General features: G+C 38.1%; 1 protein-coding gene across 2 annotated transcripts in view; it reads right to left on the reverse strand.

The window, feature by feature from the left end:
* Positions 1-1,605: 1,605 nt before the first annotated feature.
* Positions 1,606-14,688, reverse strand: part of ONECUT1 (one cut homeobox 1) — a 34,326-nt gene continuing 21,243 nt past the window's right edge. Inside the window, exons 2-3 of one of the 2 annotated variants that reach the window (XM_075273469.1) lie at positions 8,636-8,740; positions 1,606-2,922 (exon numbers count right to left, since the gene is read on the reverse strand). In XM_075273469.1, coding sequence (XP_075129570.1) covers positions 2,636-2,922; positions 8,636-8,740 — 392 coding nt within the window. In that variant the 3' untranslated portion in view covers positions 1,606-2,635. The remainder of the gene's footprint in view (positions 2,923-8,635; positions 8,741-14,688) is intronic. The other variant, XM_075273471.1, reaches the window with a different exon arrangement.

Here is a 14,688-nt window from a genome sequence, read left to right on the forward strand (position 1 = left end):
AAGCCTCCCTACATTCTGTGTTACAGGGGTTATGTCATAAAAAGTTTTTATACGTTATCCATAGGTGAAAGGAAGAAATAGCTGAGACCACCACCGATCCTGAGAATATGAGTGTCCTCACCCATTGTGAATTCAGCCAGACCCAAGCCAGGCTGAATGTAGTTATGACCGTGCAGGACAGGACGCATATGCATGCCCACTCACTTTGATCGGAGTGCTGAAAATATGCAAAGTACTGTACTTAGCTATCTCTGGCACTCCCATTGAAGTTAATGGGAGCTCAATCATGAATGGGCACATCTATCTTTAACATGGGTGCAGTCAGGCTGAATTCACAATGGGGGTAAATACCTTTAGATGGGTGGGGGTCTCAGCAGTCAGACCCGCACCGATCAACTATTTATATTCCATCCTATGGATAATAGGATGTGTGGCATAACCCATTAACTAAAATAACAAGAAAACAGGTTTTACTTACATTAGAAAACTAGTTATCGATGACAATTCATCAAGATGCCACCACCAAATGAAACCTGTTTATCCAATAAAGTAAAGACTGTCCATAGGTTTTAAATAAAGGGTTATAAAAGGAGATGTAGACAACCAGTGCGTCTTCTTCTGTTGTGTATCTGCTCATGGACACCATGCTCAGATTTACCGTTCTACAGCCAAAGCCACTAGTTGCCTAAGCCTGCTGTGCAGAGTAAGTAAAAAAATAGAAGGTGGCTCTTGAACACATATTACAAGTCTTTGGTTTTTGTCACTGTTCTTTGGATGCTGCTACCACATGATTAAAAGTCAGAAATTCTTGAAATAAGAGCACAAATTCCCCTTTCTGAGGGCACCGCACCAGCCTGGGTCTTAAACTGGACATACACCTTAAATAATTGTCGACTTAACACTTATTTTGGTGATAGTTATTCCTCCCAACTCCTACACACATATGCATGTTTGGTTTGGCCGAACGTTCGTGTGTTCTCCATGGTACGAGGAGAGTAAAGGTATCCATACACATTAGAGAAAGGTTGGCCGAACCTGCTTAATGTATAAGAGGGCCTCCTGGCTCATCCCTGATAGATGATGTTTAATTTCAAGGTCCAATCCATTCTGCCTAGTAATAGGCCACTACCAAAGATGTCTAGCAGCAGCTCATTCCTCTTTCTCTATACCATTTAAAGGCATAGTAGTGTCTTAAGCTACTGCCAGACATCTTTAGAACAAAGGATCATAGATGTTGAAACTCAGCATGCTGACCCATCTTTGTCTTCACATCATCGGTTGGGATAGAATCAGGACTACTCCATATGCATAAGAAAGTTGTCTAGATCTGATGAAGTTATCAGGATCAGCCAACTTTACTCTTCTGTGTATGATCGCCTTTAAAACACGACCAAGGAAAACCAACCACAAATCCTAAAGATAGATTTGTACTATTTGTACAATTCCTTAAGCTATAGTTAAGGAGTTGAGGCAAGGGAATTACTGATTGTTATTGGAGTGGGTTTCGAAGCCTGATAAAAAATAGTACAGGAAATGAAAATATTTCACAGCTACACTTATACACATACGCACCTACTCACATCCCCCCCCACCACTACACACTCGCACACCACACACTCGCACACCACACACACTGGATTCATGGTGAATATACAAAAGAGTTGGACTGTGGCATGTGGGTAAAAATATTAGACAAACTGAAAATATTTGTGCTCGAGCAGATCGTAACTTCTAATAATTACAATGAGAAACAAATCCCTATTATTCTGTTTCCGTATAAATAACAGTCCTATTATAATGAATGTTTGTGAGTTTTCATTTTTATCTAGTAAGAAATTAGAATTGTTTATACCTACACTTTTTCATACAACGTTATGTAAAAATATCACTGGAATATTAAAATCACTGGAATAAAACACCTGGACTACTATTCTACACATGTTCTTTGGTATGTTGCACTTGTGGGAGAGGTTGTGTCACTATTTTGTGAGGAACTCTTAACAAACAAAGAGAATGCACAGGTCTAGGTGCCAAGTAGTCATTTGAACACCACCGGCAAGTCTTAAAACCGCTAGGCTCAAACGACACAATAACGCTCAGTTCCAATGAACTCAAGACGACTTGTAGGTCACACCATATCCCAACCTGTAGACAAGTTATGACCACGTTCCTTACCACTGGATTGTATATAGTACTGATACACCATACACCTTCATTTTTAAATGTGTGGTGGCAATGAAAACCCATATCAGAAGAAGAAGTCCATTCAATGACAAGAGACCACAATGCTCCAAACCACCAGACAGCAAACTACGGTGAAGTTGGAAATGATGATTGAAGGTGTAAGGCCAGTGGAAATTTGTATCATCATCGTTATTAGTATTCTTATTATTTTAGTTTTTTTTGCAAGTTGTTCTCCTGAAAAATGTCTTAAGAAGAAAAGTTCACTATACAGGAGAAATGAGTCTTTGGTTTCTTTGGATTTATAAATAAATTTGGTTTGAAATAGTTCTGAAAGTATAAACCTGCTATTGTGAGGTCCTTTTCCTTTGTATTAAAGCTTTTCCACCGAGGTTGTAGTTTCTTTTTTATTTTTTTTTTATTTTTTTTTTTGGTTTTTCTTTTGTTTTTTCCTTCATGCTTTGGTACAAGTGCTTGATGAAGATGATGTGTTTCCCGAGCTGCCCTCATCTTGCCACTTATCTAGACTCCTTCTGCGAGCATTCATGAAGAAGTTGCTGACTGTGCTAAGCTCCAAGCCAAGCTGCTGGGAAATAGTGATCTGTAACTCTTTGGATGGGCGCTTATTTTCTTTAAATATTGCATGGAGAGTCCTCCGTTGAACATCTGTGAAGACCAACCTTGGCTTCTTTGGTGTATTCCCTCTGTCTTTACCATGATCTTGTTCTTTTCGTTTACATGCTGATAAAAGAAAATGAAGCAAGAAAAAAAGAGAAATAAGATATAAGAACCAGATGAAAGGTATCACATACATACATTTACAGCATTGTACAGTTTTAATAATGAAGACTCGTACTATTCCATATATATATTTATTTAAAGATATCTAGCCATAGCTTGGCTTTTCTTCAAGTGTCCTCACCCTTTATCGGAATACCTTGGCCCAGACAAAGTGGCTTGTTTGGTATCCCTTTTCCCCCAGCAACCTGCCCTGGTTTGTCTGCCCCATCTTGCCCTATCACATTAATCTTTCCTCTGTGTATAATTGCATGGTCGTCATTCTCATGTTAGTACCTAAGTAGTTTTTACCCTTAAACATTTAAAGTAAAGAGGAAAATAAGTAGATATCTGAAGTCAAGACTGTAAGGCTATATTATAGATAGCATTTGGCCAAACATTTATTGAGAAAGAAACTTTCAGTCACCTCTGTCATTCGCTTATGATCTAAAGAACAAAACAAACAGGCATATTGAAATCTATCAGCACAATCCTTGTCTCCCTAGACATCTGCTGTAGGGGAGAGGCCCTGCTAAAATCAGCATATTTACTGATATTAAGGCCGGGGCCCCACGGACCGGAAACTCTGCGATTTGTGCAGGAAAAAACGTGGCGTTGTACAGTGCAGGCAAAGTGGATTGGATTCATGCGAATCCCATCCCCACTTTGCTGAAAAGATCGCAGCGTGGACATGCTACGATTTGCAAAGCTGTTGCGGATTTGCAAATCGCAGCATGTCAATTATATCTACGGAAACGCCAACGGCTTTCCCATAGATATAATATTAAGATACAGTCCACAGAGGAAAACTCTGTGAACTTTCTCTTAAAAGCGCTGCGGAAAGAACTGCAATGCGTTCACGCAGCGGTTCTTCCCACAGCGCTTTAGTGCTGCGGATACGGCCCGTGGGGCCTTAGCCTAAAGGGATTTTGCTGTTATGGACACTTATTCCCTATCCACACTACAACAGATAAGTTTCCAATTGCCTGAGGCCTGATATATGGGTCCCCCAGTGATCAGAAGGACAGATCTATTCACTTCTGTGGGGCTTTACTTCCTTGGGCATCTGAGGCACATATAGTTAATCTATGGCTGCCACTCCTCTATAGCTTGTGGCTTTAAATTTAACATTTTTACATTGGCTACCAATTAGATACAGTTAAGTTCCAGGTGTCCTAACAGAATATAGTGTGCAACAATGTCATAGACGGAATATGTAACCTCCTATACCCAAAGCTATTACAGAAATTCAACATAGGTGGGACACGTATAAGAACCTTAACACATGTAAACCAGCAACACATCCAAAATCCAGTTTGGAACTAAGTATCTTTGTTTTTCCTTTTTTCTATGGTTACTAAGATAAGTATCTCGGGCTCTCAGATCATTACTTAAGTTTGCTAAAGTTTCTTCTGCCTTTCGGATCAATAATTAAAATTCCAAATTGGATTAGGAACACAAACACGGCACACATTGCGGAAACTTGAACCCGTATATTTCTTTGTCTAAGGCTCTGCTCGGATATTTGCTTTGTAGGAGCAGTGGTAGAATTATGCAACAAATTCTACATCTTGCATTGTAGCACTGACTATCTATGTGTAGTAATATTATGGAATTATGGCAGGTAGATTTCTATTAACATAGTTTTAACAGCCACTGGCTAAACTTGGAGCAAAAGTCAACTCAGATAGCTTGAAATAATGTTCCATTCCTTTTGTATCTTTTGTTTAAGTAAGATTAATAAGCTAATAAGCACATAGTGACCTATCTCATCTGTGATAAGGAGGCGCCTCTTGGATTGTATTGCTGGTAGCAGTTGGGTCCAAAGCTACCTATTATCTCTGCTGTGTCTGTGACTATATATTACTCTGTAAGGTAAGACATATAGTTTGCTGACAACATGTCATACTCTTTAAAGACTGTATGTCTGCCAAGTTATCTTTAAGAATAATCAATATCACAAATCAATAGACAACGCCAATAATTCATATATAATAATAGCCTAACAATTTATCCTTATTTTGGCCCGGTATCTACATGACCATTATCAGCATGCAAAGAGTGATAGTCAAACCTATTTAAAGACAGTTTTTTTTCTTTATCTCAAGAGCGCAAAGTTCAGATGTTTATAAATTTCTCTGCAATGCTACAGTTCTCAGTTATATCTAATGCATTCAGTTACACTTAAAACACAGAAAGCCGGCCATACACATAAGATAATGGCAAAATAATCGGCTGATCAATCATCAATGAGATTGTTCATATGATCCATCCCACCCGAAACACCAGGTTGTTTAAAACCACCGACACCATGGGGCTTGCACAAAGTGGCAAATATTGGCACATAGCTTTGGACAAACCAGGCCTACATTTTCCAGTCTGGCTGATCGCTTTTTTTTTGGCAAACAGGGTCTGCCTTCAGCAATAGTCAACTATTATTCTGTATTATTTTTATCAGTGGTCAGCCGAATTGGCCAAAATCTGCCATTCTGACTGTCTCATATATTAAGTGTATAGGCAGTTTAAGGCACAAACATGAAATTACTGTCAGCTAAATCATTGTTTAGCCCATAGTTGTGACACCTGTCAACACCATTAAAGGGGTTGTCCAGGTTTACAAAAAGGGTCTACTTGTCACAGTGCCAGTCTTGTCCATTGGCTGTGTCTGATATTGCAGAAGTGAATGGCGTTGAACTGTAATAACAATCACAGAAATAGACAAGAGTGGCGCTGATTCTTTAGAAAAAAAAGCAGATATTTCTTCTACTTTTGGACAATCCCTTTAAAATGTATGTTTACTACAGCTAAAAGTACATGCTATTTCAGTAAAGTAGAGGTGATGAGAGGATCAATTTCTTCTAAACACTTTCCATCATTTGACGGATCCATCAACCTGTGAGCAAGTTTCATCTATTGTGTGCTATCTACTGTATTCCTATAAAATCAATAACCATATCAGTCATGTATTAGGCCTATTATTATATGATTGATCTGCATATAAAGTCATTGTGTATCATTAAGGATCACAGATGGTTGGATAGTTTATCTGTTTGTGCTATCTACTTTTCTTTGTGCTGAACTGAGCTCTCCCTTGTCATATACAATCCACAATCTGCTTCATGTGCCAAGATCTGAACTTTCCTGATTGCTTCCTCTTCTGCCGGGCCAGCAGCTTGGTACGTATATATGGCGCCGTCTGCTTACTCTCCTATTGATTTTTTTCATGCAACTTACTTTCCACTTGCACATTACACAACTCTAAAACCAACCTGCTCACCTAAAAACCATAATGAGTCAGTAGAATGAATGTCAACAGATATCCAAGCTAGTAATATCAGTGGATATACAATGCATAGCTGACTCTGCCTTGATGTCTAAAAAGCGATGATGGGATGAAGGGCAGTAGACATGAATTATACATCTAGAAGAGGTGAATTCGGTGCCATTGTTTCTTTCACATTGTCATTAAGATAAAAGTACCATCAATTTTTCTGCCATGATCTTAATATACAGCACAACATTATAAGTACAAGTACAACTAATCTGCAAAGTAGAGCAAGATAGGGAGAGAAAAGGAGTTCAGAGAGATGCGAGATAGATATATGTGTATATAAATAGTAAGGAAATAGCGTACAGCAATATATAGATGGACTATAAAAAGATAGACACATGCTGTAGAATAGAGATAGATAGATAGATAGATAGATAGATAGATAGATAGATAGATAGATAGATAGATAGATGGATGGATGGATGGATGGATGGATGGATGGATGGATGGATGGATAGATAGATAGATAGATAGATAGATAGATAGATAGATAGATAGATAGATAGATAAATAGGAGATACATAGATAGATAGATAGGAGATAGATAGATAGATAGATAGATAGGAGATAGATAGATATCCTATAAAATACATTTTACCTGATTTTACTGACATGTAACAATTTAGTTTAGAATTTGAAGTATGATTCTTTGGCTTCAAATTAGTAAATGAGTAACATTCAAGATGATAGGAATATGTTTATGCCATAGTAAAAGTATTTTCATATTTATATCCGTATGCCATTTTTTGAGCTATTCTTGAGTCTCCTGTTATTTATATTAAGATGCATAATATATTAGTATTATGGCATACCTACATTCCTATAGTCCTGAAGGTAACTTATATCAATATGTATTATCCTGTTTACAACAAAAACATAAAAGCCATTGACACACAATTAATAAAGAGGGATTTGACATCAAGACAGCATTCTGATTTATCATTATATTAAGAGAAGCACTAGTTGTTGTTACTAAAATATGCTGATTTAAACATTTTCTGTCTACATTAATGTTTGCATTACATTAGAAATTTGATCAATCTACCAATAGTACCAATAGGCTGTGCTACATATATACACAGAAAAATGGTCACATATATATATATATATATATATATATATATATATATATATATATATATTAGCCAGCAGTTGATAAATTCCTTTTTAAGTCTTCCCCCCCCCTATCAATATGTCTGTGGAGTGTGGGAGAAAACCCACACAAACACAGGGAGAACATACAAACTCCTTGCACATGTTGTCCTTGGTTGGATACAAACCCAGGACTCCAGCGCTGCAAGGCTGCAGTGCTAACCACTGAGCCACCATACTGCAATGATTCTTTTTTGAGTCTGTACTAGAGGAATTTACATCTGGAACTGTACTGAAGTCTGTCCAGCAAAGCAGCTATTCCTAAAAAGTCCTACCCTGGAAGATTGTATCTACTACTTAAACTGTATCTAGGGTAGAGCAAATACCAATAGAAACTAATGGGATTCCAACTCTCATTGGAATATGAAAACAGATGTCTCGTTGGTTGTTCTAGGAATCTGATCCATTTTTCTTTGTTTGATACATCTTCTCCTTTTGGTTTTCTCTATATATTATCTGTCTGTAATGTCCAACAGCTGCGATTTCTTAATACGAGTAGTATGTGAACTGTATGTTTTGGTTTGTGTTTAGTTATAGCAACAATGTGGTGATCAATTTCATATATGATAGACATGTATACAATAAGAATGATCTTTGGATAAGGTTATAAATTATGGGGAAATATGTTAAAACAATAGTCGGGGTAGTCTTAATCTGGCTGCTACAAATATACACGTTTATGCAAATGTACATACTATAAACACATACATAAAATGATTTTAACAGTCTTGGAATTCCTGTTAATGTGTTGCATATAATTAACTTCTTCCATTATTATTATTATTATTATATTATTGACATTACATTTTGCTTTTTACATATTTTAAGTCTAATTTACTACTTTATGCAGGTATTCCAATATAATAGTAAACGTGATCCACTGTGTAGATATTAGCATAGGATAGTATAGTAAGGGTCTTAGTCTAAAGTGTGTATACTGGTTCTTACATTAGCCAACCAAATTCAAGCTTTGGCATTTCTGCCCCAAATTAGCTTGAGTATGAATATGGCAGTATTTTATACCTTTAATTCATACTGACCCTAGACCTACCATGGTCTGAGATTGTAGGTCTTCACAGTAATCACATACTGGGTGCATTTTCTTTGTAGATGAAAAGAGGAAAAGGAAAAAAAGAAAAAAAAACAGGCTGTTTGGAATAACTCCTGAAAAATGCAGTATATATATATACTCACACAAGTGATTAGACTGGGTGCTTTGTGACGGATAGCCGATTTTAACCAGGGAGTCTGCAGGCAACTGTCCAGAGTGCTGAAATACCGGATCGGCTGGTACCAAAGCTAGTTTAGTAAAGACATTAGATCATTTAAATGATAATAGACGCCACCTTATTACAACAAGTCAATGAATTCACTTTGTGATATAAAGTATTACAAACAATATTCACCATACAAGTAAAGGTTAAATGACATCAATGTAAAGATAGGCATGCGATTTTAGCAAGTGAAAATTGATGGGATGAGAATATTGATGGAAACAGATAAGACGTGGTCATGTATAAAACTAGTGCACATAGGAATACTGATATCCACATCAACCAAGCAGATACTACTCTCTCTGAATCTTATGTCAGCAGCGGTACTCCTACATACCTGCACTAGTTCTTATAGGAAAGTTTCAATGTGATCTTGAGGAGCATAAACGTGGGAAAAAGCAGAGGCATGATGTAAACCTAAGATGTCTTTATAGCAGCAAATATTATTAGTTGCCAGTGAAGCTGGCAGAAAATAGGTGGTCAATAAAAAGAGACTATATGAGTAGCACTGAAGTGAAATATAAAAATACGGATGTCATATCCAAAGGGGCCGTGAGATGAAATGAGTAAAACATTATGTTTGGCATAAATGCTAAGTTAATGTACAAAGTGCCTTGCATGCTAATGGAAACTAGAGCTTTGAATTATAATGGGCAATAAATTCTGCTTGTTATACAAATGGTAATCTGAATTTAGTTATGGCAAATGATTTAAAATCTGAACATCGATAAGCACATGTACATTACAAAAAGTGCAAGTTGTTGACTTTGAATAAATCGTTCCCAAGTGTGAAATCAACCCTCAAGTGCCCATAGCTCATAGATGCCAGTGGTACATTGTATCTGGACAACACCAACTTACACTTGATTAGATAGAGAGTAGTTTAATAAAGGGAATAGTACAAGCAAATGGATGATACAAATTCCCCATTATGACATACATTACCGATGCCATAATAAGCCTTCTCACTGGTTAAGCCCAATTGATAAATCAACAATATACAGAAAGATTTTTCTGTGTTCCTCGGAAATCATGGAAACTAAGTTCTAGGAAAAAACCTAGGGCCTCATAGCAAAATCAACCTGCTTGACTGTGAACTATATTCAAGTAATACAAATAGCAGTGTGCATATGTTTACTTAACCAGTAAACTAAGGATAGATACTAGTTTCATAAATCAGATCTTCTATACAAATGAGAACCTATATATTAGATGTAGACAGTCGAAATCCATCACCATTTTGCTTTTCTGTACTTGAGTCAACCATCTCAGGCCCTGGAGCTCATACCCAGGGGCGTAACTACCGTGGTAGCAGCAGTAGCAGCTGCCACAGGGCCCGGGCCATTAGGGGGCCCGGTGACAGCCGCTACCGCTGCGTTTTTTTTTTTTTTTTTTTTAAAAAGTCCGTTACGGGCCCCATTCACTTGCCGATCCTGGCTGGGCCGGGATCGGCAAGTGACACTGCGGGGCCCACAGAGGCTATCATTATACTCGGGGGTCTTTGCAGACCCCCGAGTATAATGATCGGCGCACCGGGAGGGGTAAGGTAACATAAAAAACAGTGTTACTTACCTCTCCGCGATCCTGCCAGGCCTCCGTCATTCGTGTCTGACGTCACATGACCCAGGCCAGCTTCCCGGGTCATGTGACGTCTGACGTCATTAAAGCTGGACAAGAGCGGACAGGACAGCCGACAGGAACAGGTAAGCAACTGTCTCTGTTCTTTTAATGGTTTTAATCCCCCGGGTCTCCGATTATTATACTCTGGGGTCTTTTCAGACCCCAGAGTATAATAAATGTTTATAGGTGTCCACAGTGGGACATATGGGGACACTATGGGGGATAATACTGTGTGTGCAGGGGCACTATAGGGGTTAATACTGTGTGTACATTGGACACTATAGGGGTTAATAATACTGTGTGCATTGGACACTATAGGGGTTAATAATACTGTGTGCATTGGACACTATAGGGGTTAATACTGTGTGTGCATTGGACACTATAGGGGTTAATACTGTGTGTGCATTGGACACTATAGGGGTTAATAATACTGTGTGCATTGGACACTATAGGGGTTAATACTGTGTGTGCATTGGACACTATAGGGGTTAATACTGTGTGTGCATTGGACACTATAGGGGTTAATAATACTGTGTGTGCAGGGGACACTAGGGGTAAATACTGTGTGTGCAGGAGACACTATGGGGGATAATACTGTGTGCATTGGACACTATAGGGGTTAATACTGTGTGCATTGGACACTATAGGGATTAATACTGTGTGTGCAGGGGACACTATTGGGGATAATACTGTGTGCAGGGCTTACTAAGGGACATAATAGAGTGCGGAGGAGGGGGTCAGTCGAGGTCTTCGGCATCGGTTTGGGGAGGGGGGGCCCCATGTCAAAAGTTCGCCACGGGGCCCCGCCATTCCTAGTTACGCCACTGCTCATACCTATATGGCAGTGCCAATTCCAGGTAGTACACTATAGAGCATGTACATCAAGTGCAGCATCCCTGTGTCCTCTTTCTTTAAATGCACTATATGGCACAGTATATATTGCCAGATATGTTCATCTGGATTCTTTGAACACCAAAGATAACTTGTCTGTTTAAATGAATAGTTGAATTCCCCATTAAATACCAATCTCTAACCTTGTTTATTGATAACTTTGGGTTGTACTGTTCCTAGGTGATTCTTACCAGAAATTTATGAACACATTGACAACTGGGTGTTACCTGTTGCGCGTGTGTCTTTGACACGACCCAGTCCTTGCTGAGAATGCCTGACTATGTATGAACGATAACAATCACTTGTCAATGTATTCATATATTTCTAGGAGGAATAATAGAGAAACAGCACAACTCAGTATTTTATGAAAAGATAATCCAGAATTGATATTACATGGGGAAAGTAAGTATTTACTTAAAAAACCTATGTTAGAAGTGGTGACAGGTTAACTGTTATCATTGGACTAAAAGTTATCTATTGGCAGTCTATTCCATTAATTTCAACTAGAGGCTTTCTATAGCTTTCAGTATGTACAAAATTGCTAAAAAAAATTCAATGTGAGTTAGGACAATTTTGATGACCAATTCTTAGGATAGATGAACAATATTAGATGACTGGGTCCAACATCTGGACCACCACAGATCAACTGTTTGAAAAGTTAGTGGTGCCATCTGACATCACGTTCATTGGTCACATGGCCTGTTTTCAGCTCATCAATATTTGAGAACTGGAACACCCATATAGAGGTACCCATAACACATTAGTCTAAAGTAATTGTAAGGACTAAAACGTATATGGCTGCAGGATCATTCATTTAATGCTAGTTCAGCCTAATTCTGTCTAATGTGTATGGCCGCCTTTAGAGTTTTATTGTTGCATGGCAATACACTTTGCCTACAATCACTATAACAACATGAAATCCTGCTGTAAATAGTCACTAAACTTTTGTATAAGCAATACATTTTGTGTATGTTTTTTTATTTTTTGTAATACCCCATATAGAGCTCACAATGTACATTATTCCCTACCAGTATGTCTTTGGAGCATGGGAGGAAATGCCTGCAAACACGGGGAGAACATACAAACTCCTTGCAGATGTTGTCCTTGGCATGATTCAAACCCAGGGCTCCAGCACTGCAAGGCAGCAGTAATAACCACTTAGCCACCATGTTGCCCCATTTTGTGTATGTTCATGTGCCTACGTGTGTATACTGTAGGTCTAGTATTTAACAGGTTAGTCATATGAGCCAATATTTAGCATTTTTTAAGAATCTGTATAACACTTATAGCATATTGTGTAAGATGTTAGCTGTCTATTGCGCACTCTGTTATGTCATTGGTTTAGAATATTAGCAGTTCTGTAGTCTGTAAAGGAACGTGGTCAGTATGAAATGGTATTTGAAAATATCTCCTACCGCTGTATCGCATTTAGATAAACATTAACTCTGAGCAAATGTGGCAATGCATTAGCTGGTTATAAATCAATCAGTCTACAAGGACACTGACAATACACCAGTTGCAGGTGGAGGACTTTCTCAGCTTGGGATTCTCTATCTGTCTTCTTATCGCTGAGCCTGCTCTTCCGTAAACCAAGAATAAGACAGTATTCTGCCTATGTACACATTGAAGGACCTCTACATTTTCACCATAGTATCAGTTATTAGACCATTTCTGTTTTCTATCTTCAGTTATAGCAAAGTCTCTCATCCTTCTCATTATTACAGCGCTCACAACAGTATTCAGGAGGTGATTTATGTTGTATCATATAGGAAAATTATATCCACACATGGTTATTACACATAGATGTGAGGATGTTATCGCTGCATTTTTATTTTGGTTGACAAAAGTGAACATCTAAATGGATTCATACAATAAAAAAAGGAAAAATAAACCTCACAACTAATCTCCAGAATATCCATCGGCTTACTATAAAAATTCTGCGACTAATAAAACTGTTTTACATCCCTTATAATTGAGAAAAGCACATGGTAAGAGCCTATTTAGAGTGACTATATATATTAAAGTTGATTACTTACCAAGGCTCAGTATGGTTTGTCCAGTATGTGGGCAACAATTACCTAACAGTGTTACCCTCTACACATTCAGTGACTTGGTTGGTGAGTTTGTGCTGGGCTTGAGCTTATACACAGCAGCCAATATGAACAGGCAGAGCTACAATGTAAAAGCATGGGAGTAATAAAGTTGCATCCTTTTAGCCTCTAGTTTTAAATGAAATATGCTTGAGACTTTCAGTCTTTGGAGTACATTATTTGATACTGGTATTTTATACACTGGTCTTAATCTGGGCTACGCAAAGCCCTCATAATAATGCTGGTATATCTCTGAAGGAGTATATGCCAGTTACTGAAACATACTCCAGCATGTAACTGGAATAGGTTTCAAGAGTTACTTATGCCACAAGCCTTGTATAAATAAACTTATATGTCTGAGGCCACCATATCTGTAGCCCACGCTAGCCATCTCATACAATAGCAACCAGAAAAGGAGGAAAAAGGCACAAGTTTGTGTACAAATCTGCCATGCACCAAAAATTGTGGATTTTCCCTTTTTGAGATTTAATTTGTTTATTAAAAAATATCTTTCACCTCTTTTACTAACTCAAGCTCTTTGCATCCTTTAATAGGCACCACTCCACTGATTCTGGAACAGTTGGGATCTTCTTTCTACCTCCTACAGTTTGTGAGCAATCAGTACACTTAGTTTCAGCACCCAATATTTTTATTAGGCTTTTAGGTGTGTGGTCATAGATTGTCTTCTCCAGCCTAGTACTGCCCATATGACAGTAGAAAGCCTAATTAGCATATCAGGCACCAAAAGTAGGTGAGCCGATTGTTCAGGAATGGTGGGCACTAGAGAAAAAACTCCAACTGTGTCAGAATTAGTGGAGTGGGGCCCATTAAAGCAGCCAAAGAGCTGAAGCTGGTGGAGGTGGTGAAAGTTTAATATATACTGACCATAGCATTTGTCTATTAAATCTGTGGTAAACCGTTTAAGTAGTTGGCGTGCATTGGAGATGGGGTATATGAAGGTACAATGTCTTATCCACTTATTTGGTGTTGTAGGGGCTGTTAGTAGTATAGTGACCATTCCTTCTTTGTTTCAAAATGTAATCTTCCTGGCAAGAAAATAAGCTTTTTAGGCTAAGGCACCACACAGTTTTTTCTGCGTTTTTTTCTTCTGTTATAAAATAAATGGTGATAAAGCTCCTGATTCCGCAGTTAAAAATAATATTCTGCGTTTCTAAAAAAAACACACCAGTTTTTAAAAATGCAGCTTTGCACAGTTCTTTTTTACCACAATGTGTGGATGAGATTACTGAAATCTCATTTGCTTTGCTCGTACTGTAAAATGCAGCATTTTTTTATGTGCTGTGCAACATGGGGTCTTAGCCTTGAAGAGGACCTTTCATGCACATGTGGTATTATATACCACTAGAAAGCT

Source organism: Leptodactylus fuscus, chromosome 5 (genome assembly GCF_031893055.1).
Source record: "Leptodactylus fuscus isolate aLepFus1 chromosome 5, aLepFus1.hap2, whole genome shotgun sequence".
NCBI lineage: Eukaryota > Metazoa > Chordata > Amphibia > Anura > Leptodactylidae > Leptodactylus > Leptodactylus fuscus.